At 42.3% G+C, this 18119-nt stretch overlaps 1 protein-coding gene across 1 annotated transcript in view; it reads left to right on the top strand.

Annotated features, from left to right (window-relative positions):
• Window positions 1-18119, top strand: part of LOC306784092 (alpha-1,6-mannosylglycoprotein 6-beta-N-acetylglucosaminyltransferase B-like) — a gene marked incomplete at its 3' end in the record, with an annotated part of 97566 nt that overhangs the window by 66043 nt on the left and 13404 nt on the right. Inside the window, exon 9 of the mRNA XM_079277929.1 lies at window positions 13081-13212. Coding sequence (XP_079134055.1) covers window positions 13081-13212 — 132 coding nt within the window. The remainder of the gene's footprint in view (window positions 1-13080; window positions 13213-18119) is intronic.

The raw sequence follows: 18119 nt of genomic DNA, 5'->3' as shown, positions 1-18119 counted from the left end.
GAGAAACAAATTTCTCTGTCAGCCATTTTGGCCCATTCAGTTATTTTGTCTTGTGTGTACAAAAAGAATGGCGATTGACCAAGAGGGTGGTTGGAGTGGAGAGTAAAGGCAGTTTCATGGTCTTTCTGTGGCTTCAGTTGTCTGACGATGTGTAGAAAGGCTCAGGGAGGTCAGCCTCTACGGGCTGCCGGGCCAAAACAGTTGGCTCTGGCTGAATAAAGTGAGCGGGGGGGAAAAGGCTAGACAGACAGGTACATCAAGGGGATGTGTGAGCGACGGTGTGTGTGTGTGTGTGTTGCACAAGTGTGTGTGTGGTTCGTCATCCCAGACCCAGGCACGAAGGGCTTTTCAATCTCCTCTTACTGGGAATGGAAGCAGGGGAGGGGAGTTTTATCCCTGAATAGACTCCAAGGCCTGGGGAAACACTGAGCCGAGCGCCATTAATACCAACGCCATCAGCCATTCATCAACCTCCTTTCCCTCACCGAGCTTTACTCCTCACGAGAAGCCGCCTGAGGCAGACAGAAAAGGAAATAAGGAAAAGCACATTAAAAACAAGAAGTAGGAGGAGTAATCGCATGTCGTAAAATATCTGGCTTTTCCTAAAATGTTCTATGTGTGACCCCTCAGTAAACTAGACTTTTGTTGTTCTCGTGGCTAAATGGCCCTTTAAGACAGAACGTGGTTTTATCGGCAAAGCCGCCGTGACGCGGCGCAAGCCATTGGGAACAATGGGTGTCAGGTTCTGCCGGAAAGGGCCTTAAACGTAGTGGACAGATATAGCAAGCATTGGCGAGCAGATGATAACGACACCAAGGAATCTGAGAATTAACATGTGGAGGAATTATATTTTGAAGAATTTGCTGGCTTGTCACTCAAGTGAGGCAGCGGACGCAACCCACACTACATAGTTTGAACAAATGTCATTGAAATAGTGTTGTTTTTTTAAGCACCAGCCCAATCTTTGAAAGGATTCAATAATTCTGCACTTAAAGTAATTGTGTAAAGAAGTGTGCACTGCTCATGTGAAATATGAACGTTGTCCAGCGAGATGATGTGTCACTAAACCTGCATTAGCCGTACTTTGAATAGTGTCCAGTCAAATCTTTGTGTTGCCCAACAAGGTTATCAGAGCTAGTATTGTATATAGTTACACAGTTTTACACAGACTGACGGTGTAATGTGAAGTAACTTAGATACTGTAGCGTGACGCAGAAAGAACTAAGTTCATTTAAGGGTTGAGAGAGATAATGAGCCCTGGATTATCAATGGTTCCTAATTGTTTCTCAGTGCAATGGTGCATGACCGCAACTGATAAATCGCTGTGCAGCACCTGCAGAGCAAGCACAGAGTCATCAATTTCGATATGGGGAAAATCTGCAGTCATGCATTAAAGGACAATATCAATAGTTACATCATCAATTATGTGCAATCGGAAAACGTAATAGTTCGTTGATCCCATGCAGTACATGATGGCGTCTCATCCTTATTGAGCCCACAAGTTCATTTCATTTGACGATTGTCAGTGTTTTGTTTTGAGCATTAAAGCTTTATCTGTGTACTTGGTCTCTGTTAACTCTGACAATATATGAGAATATATAATTGTGTCTGTAAAACCTAAAGTCATTTAAATGACATTCAAACCGGAGACTTATTCGTCACGTCTGTGCCAAGCACTGCTGGAAATGGGGTCAGAAATCTCTTATTATCCACTTTTTCCTTGAGCAAACTTGACAGTGCTTGTTAGTTCTATCAGAGCCCTTGTTATCTCCTCGTTCATTGGAAAGGGAATGCAGCTGATGTGAGCGAATTCAAGCGTAATTGGGTTCGGTGCCTGCATACTGTACCTCACTAGGCCTCTGTGGAGTTGTTAAGAGTTAACACGGGAACCCAGAGCGTTTTGCTCAATGATGCTGTCTGTGTTTCCTCTTCCTAATGGCTTGAAAAGCTACGGGCTGTCAAAGACGGCCTCCAACTGATGTCAATACACTTGATATCTCAGTGCTCTCCCTGAGGAGAAAATTGGGCCATTTTAGGGCAGCCAGCCTTGAAATTAGCCTGAGCAGAGAAAGGTGTTGATTTCACAAAATCGAGAGAGATTGCTGTCTGTTTCTCTCGCTCAAACATTTTCTTCTCTCTCTATCTCTGGATTTGGCAGCACATTCCAGGTAATATTGAACTCAAATGCAGTTATAAAACACACTGGCAGTTCTTTTTGCGGATGCAGACAATGGTCCAGCGCAGACAGACGCCGCTCTTAACATCTTTACAGCTCCTTCACCGATTCAGGGCTTCAATGGCCGATGCTGCCGTTGTTTCATGGTAGGACGGCCTCAGAAACTCTCAGCCTGCAACTAAATTGGCAGTGTCGCTTTAACTCTGCGCCGCCGTCTCTTACCGCCCCATCGGATTTAACACTTTTCATCCTTTTGCGTGGCTGCTCCAGTCATATCAGCTCCACGTGTGAACAAGCAACTTGTTATTAACGCTTGTCAAGCCATGATGGTTACCGACGAAAAACAAAGCTGCAGACTTTTTCCTGCGTGCTATTGAGGCACGCTGTAGATGAGAGCTGCGTTTATTCCCTGTCGTTTGACTGCCACGGAAAAACGTTTTGCTCCAACGCCAGCGTGGGTTTGAAAGTCGAATTTCAGGTGTGACCTCGAGCTCAGTTCAGGCGGCTTCAGAGGGTCAATGGCCTACAACACGCATCGCTGAAAATGAGTTGTCAGTTGGCGCTGTGCCGTGTCAGCGGGGTAGTGCTAATGAGTTCACTTGAATACTCTGTGTGTGTGTGTGTGTGTGTGTGTGTGTGTGTGTGTGTGTGGGTGTGTGTGTGTGTGTGGGGTGCTTGCAGCCACACGTCCACTTGACTTTGGGTGATTTGTGAGTGTTTGTTCCGACACATTCGTCCATATTTGTGCGTTCGCTCCACTCTTGAGTGAACGGCATCTGTATCATGTGACTGGCTCTCTTCTTCTGTTTCGTTCCCTCCCGAGTGCCGGTGGCAGCAGGTTGCAAAGAGGATTTATCTGATCTGCACCATGTGTGAGAGCATAATGCGCCAAAGTATCTATTTACACATCCGTATCCCACCATATGCATTTTCATATGTGTGTGTGTGTGTGTGTGTGTGAGAGTTGTGTGGTCCTACGTGTGCGTTCGCTGGAGTGTTTGTGTGGCTGTGTGCACGTTTTCAATTCCCTCGACTTTTTCCGTCACAACCAATGCCGACTCTTATTCTTCTTGATTTAGTGGGATTAGATCAAAAGTTGCTGACAAAGAGAAAAGGGCGGACTGCCTGACGCCTTGGGAGACAAAGCAGGAGCCGGCTTTATTAGCAAAGGGTGTGTGTGTGTGTGTGTGTGCGCGCGTGTATGTAAATTCACATTTCCAGAGATCAGAATCAGAGCTTGGAAGTTATTGAGGTGGGGTTATTTTTGAAAGAAACAAATACGTCTGTATGGTAAACAAGGTCAAATAATGGGTACATTTTTGCATTATTCTGGGATCTTAAAAGTATATTTTCTATTCCATTGTTGTTTTTCTCAAAATTACCAGAAGCAAAGGTCCACAGTTGGTTGGAGTGTTACAGTCCACTGTTGGTAATGTCGGCATGTGTTTGGGTTTGTGTACATTTATGTAAATCCATAAATTTATGTTGATCCAGAGATCAAAGTCAGAGCTTGGAGGTTAATAGGTGTACTTTCCTCTCGTATTATCATTGTACAGCTGCTTCTCTCTCTTTCTCTCTCTCACTCACACACACACACACACACACACACTTCCTCTTTATTGGATATTGTGTTATCTCCCTATTTTACCAGTTTCAACCTTGTCTCGTTTTCCTTTCTTGCTCTATCTTCCTTCCTCTTCACCCTTTTTCTTATCTTCTCTCGCTCAATCCTTCACAGTTTCTCTCTCTCTCTCTCGCTCTCTCTCTCTCTCCCCATCTCTCTCTCTCTCCCCCTCCCCCTCTCGTATTGGTGTGTATGATGCCTTGCGTCGCCCTTATCTGCACCCTGCCTTGGCTGATAACTGAGGCCTGTCAGCTTCTTATCGCTCTGCCATATATGTGATTGTGTGTTTTAGTGCGTGTGAGTGTTTGTGTGTAAAAGATTGTGTTGAATGGTATGTACATATCTGCGTGTGTGTGTGTGTGTGAGTGTGTCAAGCATCCCCTGGGTGTAATCAGATGCTGATGTGAAAACTGATGACACATCGATGTTTGAGTCAATCATTTGATTGCACTGAGAATTAAAAACATGTTGATTTACAACAGCATTTACTTTTTCAGCCAGGATATTCAAGCTATCTATATATGCTCACACACACACACACACACACATCACTGAGGTGACATGTAAAGTAGACTTGTCTCCCTAAAGTGGTGGTATAATTTGCTGCCTACAGCTTCCTGCGGGGTCCGCAAATAAGAGGTGTTGCGCAATTTTGTCATCGTGCCACAGTGATACACTTTTTAACCAATTCTTCAGGCAGTAACTTTTTGATGTTACCTGATGCAACACCAAGGCAACATTCCCATGACATTTAGCGCTGAGGTTTTTTAGGGTTTCACTATTTTACTTCTGCGTGGCTCCTCTTTGAAATTGTCTACAGTCAACTAAACTCGTAAACATGGTCACACTTTGCATACCAGGTCTCCATTCTACCTCAGTTTCGTGCTAAAATCTGCAAAACAATCCAGATGAAAGTTGTATACGTGCAATTCTACAACCTTCACATGTTTACTGTCGTAAAGTGTCACTTGGCTTGACCACTAAGTCATTGCCATCATTTTTTTTCCTGTTTTTGTTTTCTTTCCTCGCATGAATGAGTTTGAATGTAATAACACTTTATGAAGTGGAAAATGCGCCATCCAAATTGTTATTTTGGTTCTGAAATCCTCAATTTCTATTATCAACAATTTAGTTGATAATAGAATAATAAGAAACTGTGCATTGACTCAACTCAGTACAAAGCTCAAAATAGTAAATGTAAAGTGACGGCCACAACAAAATCTGGATCTGACATCATCATCACTCTGTTTTGTCTTTATTTTATGGGAGGATAAATACAAAGACTATGAAGGTATATATCTTAGGATAATTTGTTTAAAAAAGGTACGATATGTCCCATTTTTTTAGTACCGCGAATTACATTGTTTTGATATGGATTGGAATTATTAGTTTACCATGTTTCGCGTGAAAGAGACTGAAAGGAAAAGCAGTCTGGCAGCGAGACCAACATTCTTTCGCAAAACACCACTTCTACACATCAACCTCTCACAGAGCTTCATCTGAATTTATTTGTTTTGTAGGTTTTTCTATTCGAAGCCTCTCGCTGTCTCCCCTTCAACAGTATCACTCTCCGCCTAAACTGCTACTAATGGTTGCGTGGGAGTGCTGTTTTTACACAAAAAAAAGCCTTTTTCAACTTTTAATGTGCAACTACAACATTCATTTTCAAACACACCACATAAACTCACGTATCGGGGACATCAGATGACTGTATACCATGTGAATCTTTTTAACGAACACATTCAAACAATCTCTTATTAAATTACTTTTACTGGTGTTTGAGGTTTTGGCTTTTGTATCGCGTCAGTATCGATGTCGAGATATTTAGACCGGGTATTGTAGCAGACAACACGAGTGCAGAGCTCGTCACAGTCCCAGCTGCCTCCATCCTCTTTGCACCGTTGCCCCCGTCTCGCCCTCTGTCAGCCAGGACAGTGGGGATGACGTTCGCTGACAGCACTGATTGGAATGCCCTTCAACTTCTGTGTCGTGCAGACTTAACACACACTTGAATTCTGTGGAAATGCATTTGCACTCACAAACTCTGCTCACACATATAACATGCACACAGTCAGTTGCACGCATCCCTCTGGCCAGTATGGATCATCTGGTTCTCACACACACACACACACACACACACACACACACACACACACACACACACACACACACACACAGGAATGGGCAGAGAGGCGTAGATCTATGCATTACATCATAGAATGGGTATAGCTGGAGTGAGAAAGCATCAAACATCTGTATTTCTGCTTCACTTAACAAAGACACACACACACACACACACACAGTTATAGACCTATGGGCAAAATGACAGAAATTTGCTCTCTCACAAGCAATACACTGTGTGTTGTTGCTCATATACATATATACGCTTTTGTGCGTCTAATAACACCCCGCTAAATTGCTCCTTAGGAGACCAATACAGTCATTTGGTAGTGAATGGAATAGCTGTATAGTACCATGCACAGGAAAACATAAGTAGCACACACTCACACAAAGAACAATTGCAAACGCATGCATACACAGCATTTCACCGAGAGACTGTTGGTTGTTCACATAGTACATAAGAAGAGAGTTCAATGTTTTTGAAGAAATATGTTTTGTAGTTTTGAAATAAAATATTCTTTCAATTTGTGAATTGGTACGCTGCTCCCCTGCCTGCCCTCATCCATGTATTCTCATACTCCATGGCAATGACGTGTGTGTGTGTGTGTGTGTGTGTGTGTGTTCATTCTGAGCGCTTGTTGACTCGACGCCAGCCAGGAGACAAGAGAACCTTGGGTAATTGGACTCCTGTGTGGCCCTGCATGGCACTCGAATTGTGTCTGGGATGCCTGCCATCCTGTGTGTGTGTGTGTGTGTGTGTGTGTGTGTGTGTGTGTGTGTATGTCTTTTTTGAAACTCTGTATCGGGTATTTTCTGCTTGTCAGCCTTCATATAGTACATTTACAGCAAGGTGTTGATACGTACAATGTTTATGCTGTATGACTCTCTTCTACGTCTCTAAAAAGTTGAGCCACAATCCAACTGGATTTGAATTATATATCCAGATTTTTTTATTGGGTTAAATGTTGTGATCAGTTGACTGACTTTGTATTTGGTTTACCCAACATTCAGTCTTTCAATAAGACATTTTAAATATGTACATTTGCAAACTATTGCTAAGTTGTGCCAGCATCTGGGTATGTAGGCAACAGATGCAGCAAACAGTGGCGGGAGCGTTCAGATCGATTACTTAGGTATAAGTACTAATATCACACTATGAAAATAAAAGTCCTGCAATCAAGAACCTTACTACAGTAAAAGTATGGAAGTATTATCAGCAAAATACTCCACAGGAGTCGACGACCTTTGCAGCCGGAGAGACACACCCAAAGTCAGAGTCAGGTAAAGTCATGTGGCATCAGAAGACATTTCACCCTAAAAAGAGAATTAGATTCAAACGAAATCTTAAGTCCCAAACTCACTCCGGAAGAGCAAGTTTAGACCCAGAGATCAAGAGTCGCAGACACCAACGTGTGACGGAGGCGGTAAAGCGCTTTACCACACTCCGGACACCAGTGGACGACCCGAAGCCACGAAGTATCAAAAATAAATGTACATGCAGAATAATGCTCCCTGTCCGACTGTTATTTATGATGCTTTTGGAGTAATATTACCGCTGCATTTATTCTGCATTGTAGTAGATGTTTATGATTTTAACCATTTGTTTCTACTTTTGGGTAGTTTGTGAGACCCACGTATCTCTAAAAAGTGAACTTGTCATGAGCTCAGACAGCCCTGTTTTCAGCAATGCATTTTCCAGCTGAGCCAAGAGGTTGTTTTTTTAGTTTGGGTTTTTTTTAAAAGCTAATTTTGTTTAAGAAGTGGGAGAATTTTCGCAACACATAAAGAAAAACGTCTTCTTTCTTTTTACTTCAGTTAAAAAAAATGATTAACCAGAAGAAGATACATGGCTTTTACTTTACAGGAAGGGTATAACATTTATTAATCTATAAAGTAACTAGTAACTACAGCTGTCAGTCAAATGTAGTGGATTAGAAAGTATGTAGTTGCAAAAAAAAAATGGAAATACTCAAGTAAAGTACCTTGAATTTGCCTGTGAACACGTAAACAGGTGTTTACAGTTAATGTGGCTGATGAGACCTCTGCTCAGAACTGTGTGGACGTGTAGAGACTTCCTCAGTCTCCTGCTAGCTTTGTTAAACCCGTTAGGGCGGAACCAATTACCCTTTTATCATTCTCATTGGTACATGACGATTTGTGACCTTGTAAATTCCCATCAAAGCTCCGGCCCACCTTCAGTCTGAGCAGACGTCTAATTCGCCTGAATAACTAAACACCTGTGTTGCTGTTTTCTCAGCTGTTAGTACAGTCTGTGTTTTTCGTTCCTTTTTTTTCTGGTTTTCTTTCCTTTATTCTTTTTGAATCCCGGCTAGCATTACTGGAATTATCCAAGCCTTCTCTCACTGGACTCACTGTTCCTGTCCTCTCAGACAGACCGACGCACGGAGTGTCTGATAGACATCTGCAGGCAAACAAAAGGCCTGACTGAGCTGCAGCACTGCGTAATGAAAATGAATTGTGCAGATTATGTTATTGCTTGCAATGAATAACCAGAGATGGAATCGGGATCATGATGAATTACAGCTTTTTATCCCTCTGCACCGGCGACAGTCGTGGCTGGAGGCATTACCTGCTTCTGTTTGTCCGTCCGGTCCATTCTCGTGAACGTGATATCTCAGGAACGCCTCGAAGGAATTGCTTCAAATTTGGCACAAAAGTCCTCTTGGACTCAAGAATAAACGAATTCCACTTTGGACGTCAAAAGTCAACGTTGCTGTGACCTCACGTACAATCCGTTCTCCTGAGTGCGATGTCTCAGGAACGCCTTTCGCGAATTTCCCCCAAATTTCACACAAAGATGAACTGATAAGTATTTGAAAAAACACGTATGTGGCCATAACTCAAGAATTTACAACAATTTCTGTTGGTGGAAACTATTCCAGTTTCTGCTTTCAATGGACCACTGAGTGTTTTTGTCCTTGATTGGGTGTGTGATACATTTGTATTTAATATAGTATGACCATTAAATGAGACTGTTACTGAAATGTCAAAGCCAACTCCAAGCAAATGATCTCACCCTGTCTTGTGATTATCTGTTGTGTCTCGGGGCATCGATAAACTGACAGTGAGTGTAACATTGTCAATCGTCCCAATATGTCGACGCATTGACATCAACAAAAGCACAGATCGTCAGCTTGACGCCACATCCCTAAAGAAAAGCTTCTTTTCTGTTTGTTTGAAGAATATTTCTTGAAGACAGAATGTGATTTAGACGATGCAGAGCTCATTCAGTTAGAATGACATTGTCGCCCTGGTCTAAGCTCATTTTTTTTTACTACTTTTCATTCAATACCTCCATATTGCAAAATGTAAAATGTGTAAAGAAAATGTTCAAGACTGCAGAAGCAGAGAACGTCAGCGTGAACAGCATTTCTGTAAAATCACAAAGATGAACACGAAACCAAAACTTTTTCATCAAATTATGTTACAGTGAAAGATAAATCACGTCCACATTTTGATCATCCTCAGTTTGAAAGCTTCAGTGTGGGACTGAGGCTGTGTTCAGCCCTTTTTAATCTCACCTTCCAGTCCAAAGTCATGAAGTTTTTACAGGAGGGGAGGAGAGAGGGATGGTAAAGGTGTTCTTTTATGGGTGGGGGGGGGGGATATGCAATCTGGGAGGACAAAGGGTGTCACAATCTGGACACAGGAAGTGTTTGCGTGTAAATAACACTTTTGAAAGCCTGCTGTTGCCAGTCGTTTCTGAAACATGATTGGTTGTCATTGAATGGAGTCTTTGACTATGCCTCTCTAACTATAAGGGTTCTCTATTGTCTATAAGGATGGAGGCAGACATTGTATCGCCAATGGAAATACTAGACTAACGAGGGGCACCACACTCCAGGCAGAGTGCACACTTGAAATCCCATCATGCTATTCCATAATGTGTCACAGGGCTTCAAACCGCAAATAGCGGCTAGCCTCTAAAACGCTCTGATGCAGGCAGCATTGCAGATGTGATTTTATAAGCCGCTGAGGGGTGACATGTAGGAGACGTGGACTTGGGAAACTGTTCGTGAATATTACAGTTTCAATGTGCAAATGGTCATGCAAGTATTTTTTGAAAACAATAGTTGCATGTAATAGTTTGGAAGCGTGACTGTCTATAGCTCACTCTGCACTGCTTTCATATGGCACTTACAGCTGATAACGCCGTCCTGACCGACGGTGTTTCCACCAAAGCGTACCCCCCACCCTCTGGTTCCTCCTCAGGTAATCACTGTTAGCCTTGTTCTTGTATTGTTTGCACTGTTAGCGCTGTGAGCACAGTTAGCCGACAGCCATTGAGAGGAAATAGATATGCCCCCAATCTTATATTAAGCACCTTTAAACTAAAAACATGATTCTGATGTTCGAATCGACTTTTGACAAAAGTTTTATGCTTTACACAATGAAAAGTTAAATAATTTAGTCGAATTTTAGTCATGCATTTTTAGATTATTTTTGTCAAGTTGTACTCAAGTCTTCACAGTTTGATGTAATGCACCTAGATCATGTTAGTTGTGCCTTTAGGTTTTCCTCTGTACACATTTCAACAATAGTCTAAACTTCCTGGTGCATTCAATTATATAGAAATACACACACACACACACACACACACACACACGCACATACATATATACAGAACAAAATGTACCTGGATGACATTACATTCATAGGCTTACTACTGCATGACTCTGAAAGTACATTTTTTGACAAAGCAATTTGACTAAAAACACTTACTAGCTTTCAAACACAGCCCACAGTCTTCAGTGGTGAAGACAAAGACATGGAGTTCAAATCTCCGGAAAAAGCTAGTAAGTGGACCTTGAGTTAAGATGACTTAGTCCTATTTCTACGTCGTCACTCATCTTAGTACACCAGACAAAAACACCCCCGAGCCATTACACTGCAGCTGTTACAGTAGTCCCACATCTGTCACTTCAATCACTCCATCAAGTTGTCTTTGTGTTTTCACTGCTGTCTTGCGGTGTTTGGCAGCTGCCAGCAGAGCTCCTGTAAGTGCTACCGCGCTACACTATCAACTATCGACTACCAAAAAAAAAAATAATCGCATTACGGTCTCCATTAGCCTTTGGCCTCATCTGTCACAGAAATAAGAGCTAAGTAAGAGCTAGACCACTCACAGGTCAGATATCCAATAGCAGGTCTGTCGGCAGGGTAACAGAAAGGCCCGAGTCGATCAATAACTTGAAACTGAGTCAAACAAGGATGGGAAACTGGACACAGTACATCACACACTTAAAGAACATCTCTTCTCTACTTTGTTTTATACTGGTGCGTGTGTGTGTGTGTGTGTGTCAACACAGCAGGTATACACACACAAGCGGTTATACAGATAAGCACCTGACAGACACACACACACACACTACCTCAACACATCAGTTACTCTCTGTTTTCTCTCTGTCTCTCTCTCTCTCTCTGTCCCTCCATCCATTTACCATCTGTTGTTGTTGTTGCTGTAACGTTCAATTCAGCCAAGTCATTACGCATTCAGCTCTTTTCATCCTGTTTGTTTGAATGATATTTTGCCAAAGGCCTCCCCAGTGCGCCCTGGCTTGACTTTGATTGAACTCAGCACAACCCATACGATACCATCTGATCCACAGACACACTTTTAATTCAACTTCCAGTCAAAAGCCCTTTTTTTTTCCCCCTTCGCTCCAGGAAATTCGATTTTTTTTTCTTTGATACGAGTAACCCTTTCCCAGAGCAAGGGAAGATAAACATGGGCATTTGATTATTTCACATCGCCTTGTTAGGTTACCTTGTCACGCAGTCACTCCGATTTGTTGAAGGCCATGCTGCTGGTGGTCTTAATCGGTTTGGCACACAATGCAAAGACTTACCTCAAGCGCAACTACTACAGTTCATGTTGGGCTTGAATTCCTCTTCATGCTGTGCTCCAACTCTGGCCCCATGCAGCCATCTATGCAGTCTGTTTCTCTCACTTGTGTCGCTCAGCGGGTTGAGCTTAACAGCTCCCGGCTTAAGGGCTTTGATTTCTTCAAGGGGCAAGCCTTCTAAAAATATTTACTTCTGGTGCGATTCTCTCAAAAACGTTCTGCCCATATTCTTGCCCTAAAGAGATCAGTTGTCAATCAAAAAGCATTTTTCTGGAGTTGTCACTCTTTGTCTATTCAGCTACGTATATGCGAGATGTTGACTTGTTATTGAACGTATGCAATAAGCATCAAACTTGGAGCCAGCAAAGCCAATTAACCATGTGGTCAGCTTTAAATGACATTACATTACAGTCATTTAGCAGATGCTTTTATCCAAAGCGACTCACAATAAGTGTATTCAAGAGAACTACTCGTCACCAGGAGTCATAAGTGCATCTATTACAGTGCGACGGTAAGCGAGTTGAACACTAACCCGCTACATATTTTACAAAGCAGCAAAAGGTGATAGTTGCCAGAGCAACAGAAAGAGAGAACAGGCTCATTAAAAGGTTATTATCGACCATAAAAATGCAGTAGTACGACAACATATCCCTACTTGACAAACTTTAGAGAACATCCTTACAGTATCACATCTCGGGTCTCTATTATAGTAAAGATCTCTAACACTGTCAGCACATCTAAATGTAATTGGTGTGAGATCGGCCTTTACCTGATTACTGCCCAGCGGCAGTTATTAATGACAATGTGGACTGTAAGCTTCCACTCCTGTTAATTAGCTACGAGTCTGTGACTCGACTCGCTAGTATTAGAGTCCGGGCTGACGAATGACCAGTGATGGAATAATGGACTGGTGGACATTGACTTCCAGCATTGCGTGAACACGGAATAGAAAAATGTAATCTTGCAGAAAAACTAATAATAAAGGTCTAATACACATTTTTTAAATACATTAATGAATAATGATAAATGTTCCACTGGTAGGTTTTTTACCACATAAAAATACTCCAGAAAAGGGGTAAACTATTAAAAACAGAAGAAGACCTTCTCTTTTCCCTCTCTTTCTGAAACTAAACTGGAATGTTTTCGTCCAAGTCGACTATGAATGCTTGCGGTACAGTCTTTTTGCTCACACTATATTCGGAGTGAACCTTCTCTCTTCTCTGTCGGTCATGTTTCCCTGCTTGTCTAAACTCTGCGTTTCCTTTATGTGTGTGTGTGTGTGTGTGCTGCAGGTTCCTCGGTGTGCCCCCAGGCAGAGGCAGTTGCCCGCTGACCGGCCCGCTGCCCTTTGACCTCATCTACACCGACTACCACGGCATGCAGCAGATGAAGCAGCACATGGGGCTCTCGCTCAAGAAACACAAGTTAGTGGGTGTGCATTGTGCTTGTGTGGATTTATATATATATATATATATATATATATATAAATAAATATGTGTGTGTTTTTTCACTGTATGTAGGTGTGTTTGTGTGCCTCAGCAAATCCAGGCAGGCCGGTGGATTTAATGGTTGCGTTTATGGATTAATTATTCCCGGTAATAAGCCTCACATGTCTCTGTCCAGATGTCTGATTATAATTCATTCAGCTTGTTTCTGTCAGACACACACACACACACACACACACACAGAAACTGGCACTGGACCACCTGTCAGGCACCATTACTCTTCACAGCAAGAATAATATGAATATCACAAGTAGTACGAGATTGGATGCATGTGGGAAATTGACAACTCAACATGCATGCACATTGGGACACATGAGTTCGAGCGTGGCCCGATTTCCAATCAAACCCCGTTTGCGCAGCGTATCGTTGCTATTGTTTGAGCGCACTCAGAGGCTCACTGTCAGCAGCAGGGTGGCGATTAAACACAGAGAAGAAGAGACAGGAAGAAGGAAAACAGGAGACATCTGCCTCGTGAGAAAGGAGAAAGATTAGTGAGACTTGAAAAAGAGGTTGTTGTTTTTTGTTGTGCTGTTACCAAAGTGTGCTTAATGGCTTTTGGCATTGCTATAAAGATGGAACAACTTGGAAACTAGGCCATGACAGTCATGAGACCGCAGCAACAAAACAGTAAAGTAGCACCCAATTCAAGAACTTAGAGTGCCACAGTGCATTGGGAAAAAATTACAAAAATAACATCAGCTGCACAACCCTGCAGAGCACAGCAATAGAAGCTTGTGTCTTCAGAGGTCTTCCATGTTGTTTCCTCAGAACATAATATACAAGACTGAAAGTCCAGCTTGAGCCTTGTCCTCTCCAGCCCCTTAAAAACAGCTTGCAGCCACCCCCCTCTGTCCCCCTTACATCTCTCCCTGTCCAATAAATTGGCATCTCTGTCTACCTCGCTGTATGCAATTGACATTTTGCTTCCCCCTTGTTCTTGCTACCAGCGTAAAGAAACAACAGTGGAAGATAGCAGGGGGAGAGGGGGCCTGTGTGAGTCGGGGGCCAAATGAAAGGGAAGAGATAAAACAGTGAAAGTGTGTGGAGAGACGGCAACAGAGGAGAAAAGAGAGAACAGGGAAAAAAAAGAGATACCACAAAAAAAAACAGGAGTGGAAGGTGTCTAGAGTCGACCTGGCACCACATAGAAAGGGCCGCTCCACGTATGTATTTTTAAAATCCAATTATGAGAGAGAGAATAAGCATTACAGGTGGGCTGGGGAGCTATTTCTCCCAGCACACAACCTGTTTTGCTGTCTCTGTCTTTCTCGTGATTTGTTTCTCACACACACACACACACATACACACAATTCCCCCCGACAGGGTGCCAGTCAGCCAACAGTCTGCACCTAATTGCTTGCTGAGGTCAGCAATCCTCCAACTCCGTCATTATGGCGCGGAGTCGTGATTTCTGCTTTCCCGAACAGAACATGGCTTTCAGTGTTTGTACGAGACGCTCTTTTATTCGCACAGAAAGCTCACGCCGAGGGAATTATCTGAATGTTTGCGGCGATGCGGATTCGAACGAGGAACATCTATCTTTGCTGATTTCAATTTTATGAAGAAGGATGCCCACCGGAGATATTCGATTCTTTGGTCAGGTGCAGATTTATTCACGCATTAGAAGCTTCAAAGGATTATGACGTGTCACACAGACCAATCATTTGTATTGATCGACTGTAAAGCAAGAAAAGTACACTCCCTTTTTTAATTTCCCCTCTCTGGTATATTATCATGCCTAACCTCTTCGTCCATTTATCTTAACCCAATACTTCCACTCTCCCCAGAGGTTTAGGACAGGTACATGACTAATTTGCCTCTCTCTCCCTCTCTCTGTTTCTCCCTCTCTTTTTCTCTCCGTGTCTCTCTCTCTTGTTGAGCCCTCTGGGCTGAAAGGCATTATTAATCAAGTGCTCTGAGCTTCGGGGCTCTTCAGCTCCTTTTAATTACTTTTGTTTTACGTCAACAACATCATTCATTATGCCCGGACAACACGATGCTGTCCTGTTTTTTCGGTGTGTCGTTGTGTTTCTGTGATTGCATGCAGCCGAGGGTGTACCGCTGCACGTAAAAGATGCTGAAAACCGATAGAAGATAGTCTTAAATCACACCCACTCATCTGATAACAGGACTAGCATATGGATTTCCTCAGCAGGTTGAATTTACTGCTCTGATAAAGGCGGATCAGAGAAGATATCCAAGGGAAGGCCTGAAAGAAAGAAAGAAATCTGTAGGACTCAGGACGAGGTGTCAGTAGCTGGCTGTTTGTTGCGGTTATGGTAAACGGTCATCTCGCTCAAACTCACTTTACCTCATTAAGAGTATTTCTTCAAGGTGAGATTCTCCACTAAACAGTTGCTGATGTCTTGGGGGTCCTGTTTGCTGCCTCATGCAACAATCATTTTCTGGTGCTTCACTAACAATCCAAATGTTTTAACAATGATGGAAACACATAAAACACACACGCACACACACAGACAAAAGAAAAACAAGGTGACGTACAGATCTTAACATAATGAATACGGAAAATAGAATTACCACCTTGTGGTCGTATCCCTTCGCCAACCAGTCAAGTTGTCAATGTGCAATTGACATAATTAGCATATCAATTCAAGTCAAAAATGTCTTTTGTGAAGTCACAGTGACCCTGACCGTCAAATTTGAAGAAATTCCCATAAAGGCAATCCAGAGATATCACGCTCACGAGAATGGGACGGACATCGACACGCACGCCCTGAAAACAAAAGGCCCCCGGCCACGGCGGTCCCCGGAGCGGAGCCATAAAAAACAGACAATGAGGAAAGTGCTGTTATAATAGTTATGATAGTAATAACACCAAGCAGTTACCGTGAATTACATCAACGTTGTAACCTAATCTTGGCTCGACCACAGTCATCTATTGATGCTGCCATGGTACTCCTTATCTCTGATGAACAGAATAAGTAATGAGAGGAAACAACCTTGTGTTTGCAATGATTTATATTGTTATCTTGAGTTGACAAAGATCTAAAATTAACCTTGAGATGACAATTGCTTGCACGGCCGTTTTCTACTTCCGTACACTTGAAATGAAAAAAAATAAGTGATTTAATTTCAAAGTCAAAGGTCAACTTCACACATTTCTCAACACATACTGTAATATATACTGTAGTCTATCAATCAGGGGCACAACCTTTAGGCCTCTGGACAACACTTCAACAGCTCCTCTGACGTAATTAATATCTATATTCCCTTCCATGTTCTTCTTTCCAGCTTTGTGCGCCTGTATCATTCAGGGTTCTCCCCAAACGAACGGTGACACTCCTCAATAGTGTTTCTTCACATGCCTGTGCAACCTGTCTTTGAACAGCGCTCTGTGAGTTACACAAATAGTGGGGTTCATGGTTGTTCAAGATGAACAGGAGAGGAGAATTGAGCACACAAAAGATCAGTGCCGAGCCAAAGCAAAAAAATTAAAAAATGGCAATTGTTGTGTGCAAATCCCTGCAGAGAAGTGGCAGCTCTCCAAATGAAAAAGATGAAATTCGCTCCACAGCACAACCTTCAGCAAATTCTTTTTTTTAATATTTGGTTGCTTTAATTTGTGCACTGTGAAACCAAACCAGACTAAATATAAAACAAACCAAAAGTATCATTTTTGATTCCGAGCAGTCAAACAGACCATGGCTTTAGAAAGTGCCCTTAGAGTACCATTTACCATTTAACAAACTATTCACAGCTTTGAATTAAAGAATTTAGTCCCACATAGTAGTATGTTATTAGATGACACCGTATCAAATCCAATGTTAATACGTTCAACGGACATATGATCAAGTTTGAGGATTTCTTTCTTTATCTTTATTGTATTGCACAGCAACCAAATCAAATCAACAGACATTTGAAACGTCAGTGTCATCAGTAAAAGAAAACTCCCCTGAATTTAGAGCTGAAACTCAACTGCGGGTGCCAACACACCACCCTGCCATATTCCCTTCGCCCCGGAGGACTGTTCAGCCTTGCTGAGCAGCCGTTTAAACCAGATTAGCCCCATACTCTGATCTCCCGATCGATATGCAGCTCAGCTGTACTCCTCCGCTTAGCCCCTCTTCTGACACTCCTTTTTGTTTTCCCTCCCTTTGGGGGACCTCTTTTCTGTGGACAGAAAATTTTGCTCCATTTCAGAACTGACAATGTTTGATGGCGCAGGTTGGAGGTTGTTGTTAATAATTCATCGTCAGCTTTCTGTGATCCTTTCAAAATAGACACAACCTTTTCTGCAGAATCTCAACCGTAATGCCGTAAAACAAGGCTGAGCAGATAAGTGCCTTTTTCTTGCTCTGTTACTGATAAGAACATGTTTATAAGCTCCTTTGCGACATAAATCACTGTCAATTTATTGGTTTGCCTCTTGGATGCTGCAGTCATCGACAGAAATATCTTGGAAGTGTAAAACAAGATTTGTTGTGTCACCTTCTCTCTATCAAGACTGGAGAGCAATATTTTTACACAATGCAATATATAAAGAATCACCCAAGTGTCTGGCTGGGCAGCAGATCCCTGCAAATGCAAAGCTGAATGTTGTTCTTTGAAATTGTGAACATTGAAAGTGAGGAAGAAATTTTGATCGCGTAAGATGATATTGCTTGTTCAAGAGAATAAGTACCTTTGATGTCGAGAATATGACATCTTATCCCGGTTTTCTCGTGAAGCCAGGAATACAAGAATGTAATAACACATGATATACTGTATATACGGCATCAACAGACCATAAAACAGGATAACAAGACATTATTTAAGTCAGGAGGTAATTGCAACTTCATGTTTCTAATTAGTAGCTGAAGCAAAGA

The sequence above is a fragment of the Melanostigma gelatinosum genome (assembly GCF_949748355.1).
Source record: "Melanostigma gelatinosum genome assembly, chromosome: 11".
NCBI lineage: Eukaryota > Metazoa > Chordata > Actinopteri > Perciformes > Zoarcidae > Melanostigma > Melanostigma gelatinosum.
This window is presented reverse-complemented; position numbering and strand designations above follow the sequence as displayed.